Below are 6,000 nucleotides of genomic sequence, written 5' to 3'. Positions count from 1 at the left end.
AGTGATAAAGCGGGATATCAAATCCAAACTCCTCCTCCTCCTCTTCTTCTTCTTCTTCTTCTTCTTCTTCTTCTTCTTCTTCTTCTTCTTCTTCTTCATGCATGTGGACCATAAATACTGCAAGTAAATTAAGTACTGCTGAGAGTAAACACATTTGAAGGCACTTTCATACACAGCACCAGGTTAAGGCCCATGAAAACATCTTGGGGTTGAATCCTGGCACAGCTTGAGAATATGCTATTTGAATCAGTCTCTAAACTCAGTGCTGGCTTGTTCAGCCATTACTTTAATCCCACTGTATAACTTTCAGCACTAATGCAATGTAGAATAATTCGGTGGTCCATCTAGTCAGAATTATAACACAGGCTATTTAAGAATGGACCGGTCTGGATGTTTGAGGAGGGTCCAAGCTTGGAGTGGAACACATGCTTGACTTACTGAAAGTCTCCCTCCCATTTAGGATTTTCAGTAGTATTGCTACAAAAGACCCTGGCTGCAACCCTGGAGATCTTGGGAGAGCGAGACTGAGCAACATGAACCAATGGGTCTGATGCAGCACAAGGCAGCTGTTTATGTTCACAATCCTGGGAAGCAAAAAAGGTCTACTCATGCCTTCTTTACAAGGGGAAAAATCCATACGCAGGCTTTAGTTTCAGAAGTTAGGGGAGGAAGTTTTATTGGGTTTGTGTAAGCTTTCTTTTTCCTCCAAAGCAAATGAGATCTAGGACACCCTTTTTGTAACTTTTATTGCAAAAGGGTACAGCAAGTTATTTTTTAAAAAGCTCTTTAAAGTAGGTGCATGTGCAGAGAGGGGAAAGTTAAAATAATATTTACAAACTTATGTTTCATCCACAAATCCTTTGCAAATGTTTGCATTCAGCTAAATTCTTTGCACTTGTCTTCGTTGCAGAAGATGTGGAGAAATACCATGTGTGAAACTGACTTTTTCAGGGAGGCGAGGCAAATGATAATGATGATATAAAGTTCTAAGTCCTAACGAAAATTTAAAAATAAATATCCAACCCTGGATGGTGTAGACACCCAAGAGTTCTTAAAAGAACTCAGATGTGATATTGCTGCTCTTATGTAATAATATGCAAGAGGCCTCTGTACCTGAGAGCTAGGAAATAGGCAACACAGCACCACTTGTTGGGGGTGGGACACCCAGGAATTTACAAGCCAAAAAGCCTAACATTTGTTCTAGGAAAACTGATGAAAAACATGAAAGATAAAACTAGCAGATACACAATGGGTGGGGAACCTTGGACCCTTCAGCTGTCACTGAGCTTCATCTCCCATCAACCCCAACCAGCATGGTCTGTAGTCAAGGCTGATGGGAGCCGTAATCCACCTGGAAAGACAAATGTACCTCAATACTGGTTATTTTGACTCCCAACAAATTCTTTAAAGGCCGAGTCCTGTCGACAAGCATATAGGTGTGATCCACTAGACAGTAAACACTAGGGGTGCCATATTTCAAAAAGTAAAATTTCTGGCACCCGCAAAGGTGTTGAGCTTTTTTCAGGAAGACCTCAAAATTGTTGGGCTTTGGGGGGAGAAACCTCCCCCCAAAATAGTGATTTTTAAGCTTTCGGAGCTGTTTACGCTGTGGTGCCATACATCCGGGTTTTCTCTGACATTTTGCTGGCAAAATCCCCCCCCCCTGACGCCATTTTTACACCCAAAAACCTGGCCATGTCAGGAATTTTCCTGAAATATGGGAAGCCTAGTGAATACTCAAGACTTTTTAAAAGATCGTAAGATCACTCTCCAAAGGCTCCTGAGTAAACTTAGCAGTCATGGGGTAAAAGAACAAGCTCTCTTATGGATCAGCAGCTGGTTAAAAAACAGGAAGCAGAGAGTAGGAATAAACGTCTATTTGACATCTTATGCAACACACCAAAGGCCCGATTCAGGACCAAATTGCTGGTAAAACTATTATTGGGCCTGAGTGCTAATAGCTGTATATTAAAATCAAAGAGAATTGACAGGGTCTGTTGCTTGTGAAAGCAGTTGTAAAATCAGCAGAGGGCATTTGATGCTGATGTCCAATGATAAATACTCTGGCTCATGAGATATAGAATAAATAATAGATTGCCACTGATGCTTTTTGTAATGCATCACAGCACCAACCCTAGAAGCATCTGTAAAAACTGCAGATTCCCTCTTGGCTGAGGCTTGATTTTAGAATCTGAAGAGATGGAAGGAATGTGATGTCACTGAACTAGGCATGTGGGAAGCTGCTCTCTGGGCTCGTTTATGAAGACAGGAAGGAAACTGGTAGGAACCATATATATAATTTACTGCCTTGCTCTTTTGGTGCCAGGTTACAGACTCTGTCTGCCTGGTCTGCATTGCAACTAACTGCAGTTGAACATTCTGTGATGTGTAATTAAACAATCTGTAAGCTTCAATTTGCCCCAAACTATTCTTTCAACACTTCTGCTGTTATGCCCAACAAAGCAATTGTGGACAGCTGGTGTGAGTGCCACGCTCCATCTTTGTTGATACGGAATTATTTTCCCCTAGAACCAAATCCTGTTTCCAAATTCTCATCTGCCCTGCTTGTTGTAGTCTCTTGTCCTTTGCTTGCTTCCTGTCCTCATGTGTCTGCCAACAACTCTTAATTAAAGGCCAGGTTCCAAAGCACCATGCAGTATTCTAAAGCCAGCTGTTGGTTAGCCATTTACTGCCCTCTGCATCACCGGAGAGTTGAAATGGGGTGGTACCCAACAAATGCCATCTCTGGCATGCCCACTAAGTCCAGTGCATCTCGGTTACAGCCTTAGACCTATTATTCTCCTATTCTATGTGGAAGTTAACTCCAAACTATAGATTTGAGTCAAGTGAATTACCTAACCAAGGACTGTGGCCAGCTCCTCTATTGAATCAGTTTTGAAACCAGCAAGGGGGGGAGGGGGAGGAGATTGATCAGTCTACACCCATTATTGCCATGCATGGAGAATAGAGCTGGCATTGGCTCTTAGCCACAGATGCCTTTGAGCCTCCTGGCTGGCACTGCTTGCCGATCATTTTCTCATGTAGTGATGCAGTGTTTCCTGGAGCCTGCTGATGATTTCAGTTCCGTGGTTGCGAATTAAACTCGGTACAAATGTTCTGGATGATCCTAGGAACGAATCTGTAGAGGCTGTCAAACTCGTCCACAAAGAAGGAGTGTTCTTTGTCGGGGTCAGTAGCAATGGCTTCCAGCTCATCTTGGGCAGCCCATGCAATTCCTACTGAATAGGCTATGACTCCTGAAGTGAGAAACATGAGTGCATAATGAGGTTAATGCCTTATCTGAAACAATATTGCATTCAAAGTAATATTCTAATAAGGGCCCAAAAATATTATCAGAAGTGGTGAGGTGTTTAAACTTAAATAAATGAGGCATTCCAATCCCCAGACTTGTTGATCCCCATTCCCTATTGTCTTGTTGAATGACCCATACATGTCCTTCCTGTGTTTCAAAAATAGAAGGGCTTAATGTTCACCAAGAATATACAAATACACTCCATTTTTTTAAAATACCAAACTTAGACTTCTGGCTTGCAAAACTTAAGTGCCATATTCTAGATCCAGAGCCCCATTGTTTGGGTGCTTTATGCAAAGCTTTTTTTTTTTTTTAAATGAGGGGTTCTGGAGTAGATGGGCCTTGATCTGATGGAACAGGACTCTTCTGTTCTTCAGTGCTTTCCAGATGTTGCGGGACTCCAAATCCCATCACCCCCAGCCTGTATAAGCTATGGTCGGGAATGATGGGAGCTGTAGTTCAGTGACATCTGGAGGGCTACAGGTTGCCTACCCCTAAAATATGTGCCTATAGGGTCTTCTGGCTTACCATTCTGATGTGCTGCTGCAGCCGGCCCTCGGACATCATCGTACGATCTGCCATCTGTAATAAGAATCATTATCTTCCTCTTGTTTGGTTTGGATTTGCTGAAGAGCTGTTCAAAGGCATAGTTGATGGCTGCTCCGGTGCTGGTTCCTCCGCTCCAATAGTTGATTCTCTTGACAGCGTTTAGGACATCCTGCTTCGTTCTGTGCTTGTCGAAGCCAAACTCCAGCCTCTGTTCGTAGGTGTACTGCACAGCTCCAATGCGGGTGTCTGTATCGGAAATCTCAAATTCCTTGCTGATGTTAGTGACAAACTGGAGGAGGGTGCGGAAGTTGCCAGTGCCAACGCTGCTGGACCCGTCAATGACAAATCCAATATCCGCTGCATTGAGACAGGTCTTGCTGCATGCCAGGCGATCAGAGTCACAGACTCGCTTCACTAACTGCTGCACTACTTTGTGTAAGCTAAACCAACTGGGCACATTGATGGAGTAGTACCCGTTGGTCCTACACACAGCCTGAAAGAGAGAAAACAGAAGCAATGAATTTCAAGAGCAGTTACAGAAAAATTCATGGAGGCAATTTATTACTGTCAGTCATTGATTTCACCTTACAACAGCTCTGTCCCTATGTATGAAATGTTTTTATGAGACAAATTGGCATTGCATCAAACTGGCAGAAAGCACAGCTGAATAACACCCACCCTTATCGTTTCTTACATGCTACATCCAGCTTAAAGGCAGCTAAATGGTAGGCCGTTGCATTTATACTTCTTACTTGAGCACCTGCCACATTGCAAAACTAGCATCTGAATTGTCTCTACTTCTGTCAACAGGCTTAACATTCATTGCAGGCGTGTTTGCTCTCATGCCTTAAAGTTATTTCCATTTTCTAAGATACAGCTACCATTAAGTCACTATGTATGAACACGGGGCTTCTTGCCTCATTCTACTTTCCCAGTCTGGCAATTGCACAGAGGCTTACTGTGGCTCTTCCCCCATTCAAACCTAAAGGAAATTGAGACCATCAGCCAGTCCGATTCAGTCTGGAGGCTTCCCAGGTTGAAGGCATTAACGGGCTTTGAAGTTCATAGGAAATGTATTTCATGGCACAGACACAGTGGAAAGTGCACAAAATTATCTGAAAGGGTGTCCAGAGGGAGGGGGGAAAAAGATGTATTCTGAAGGACAGTTCTCAAAGTCCACTTTGCTTCCTGAACTTGGGCTCATTTGCCAACCTTCCAGGAAAGACTACATGTATGCCAGATGAACACCACTCAGTTGAAGAGGCATTTTGTAATGAGTACCTGAGTACCTATACTACATAGCTTGTGAGAATGAGTTCTAACTGAAGTTTATCCAGAACTTTTGTGTGTTTTGGAGGAAAACTGGAGGCAAGAGTACACAGTGTTCAGTAAACACGATCTAACACTACACAACTTGATTGAGGCTTTGAAGTGAGTTGATTGCTTGAGTCTTGCAGTCCCACTTGCTGACTCCACTGAAGAACTAAGTATACATAGATGCATCCTGTTTATACCGGGGATCTTGTAAAACTTTGCCGTATTGAGTCTCAATATGGTGACTATTGTAGCATGTGAATATTTCAAAGAGAGAACTATATATCTATAGTTGGACGTTGTTGGAACAGAGTGGTAGCCAGTTTGCTCACTCACACTTGTGGGTTTTGGGCCAGGCAAGGATGTTTCACTTTTATATTGACTCGCCTACATGTGATGAAGAGTTCCGATCCCACCTTTCCTCAGAAACAAGAAATATTGCCTCTTTCTTGATGCATCCCAATGTACCCCTTACCTTGTCCACAAAGTTCGTTTCAACAACATTCTGCTTTTCATTTTCATCTGGTCCTTCAATGGTGACAAAGAAAATATTGATGCCGGATTCCCTTGCCAGCCGAGAGGCCTCTTCCACTTTATCAGTAGGCCACCCATCCACCATCACTATAGCAACGTTGGGTGCACTACCTCTGTTCCCATTAGCATCCTCAAAGAAGTTTTTGTTAACAAAGGACAGCGCTCTCCCTGCATGAGGATGGGGGGGGGGAGTAAGAGTTGTAACTTGCTGAGTAAAACAATGAAAACAAATGTTAAAATCTCTTACAACCTGAGCTCCTTGCCATTTATATGATTGTTTTGCCTATTAT

At 43.0% G+C, this 6,000-nt stretch overlaps 1 protein-coding gene across 4 annotated transcripts in view; it reads right to left on the bottom strand.

Moving 5' to 3' along the window:
• Positions 1 to 2,285: 2,285 nt before the first annotated feature.
• The window catches only part of VIT (vitrin), a 38,126-nt gene continuing 34,411 nt past the window's right edge, over positions 2,286 to 6,000 (bottom strand). For all 4 annotated transcript variants that reach the window (XM_033144451.1, XM_033144454.1, XM_033144452.1 and 1 more), the window contains 3 exons: positions 5,652 to 5,878; positions 3,842 to 4,355; positions 2,286 to 3,257 (listed from right to left, as the gene is read on the bottom strand). In XM_033144451.1, coding sequence (XP_033000342.1) covers positions 3,079 to 3,257; positions 3,842 to 4,355; positions 5,652 to 5,878 — 920 coding nt within the window. In that variant the 3' untranslated portion in view covers positions 2,286 to 3,078. The remainder of the gene's footprint in view (positions 3,258 to 3,841; positions 4,356 to 5,651; positions 5,879 to 6,000) is intronic.

The sequence above is a fragment of the Lacerta agilis genome, chromosome 3 (assembly GCF_009819535.1).
Source record: "Lacerta agilis isolate rLacAgi1 chromosome 3, rLacAgi1.pri, whole genome shotgun sequence".
NCBI classification, from domain to species: Eukaryota; Metazoa; Chordata; class Lepidosauria; order Squamata; family Lacertidae; genus Lacerta; species Lacerta agilis.
This window is presented reverse-complemented; position numbering and strand designations above follow the sequence as displayed.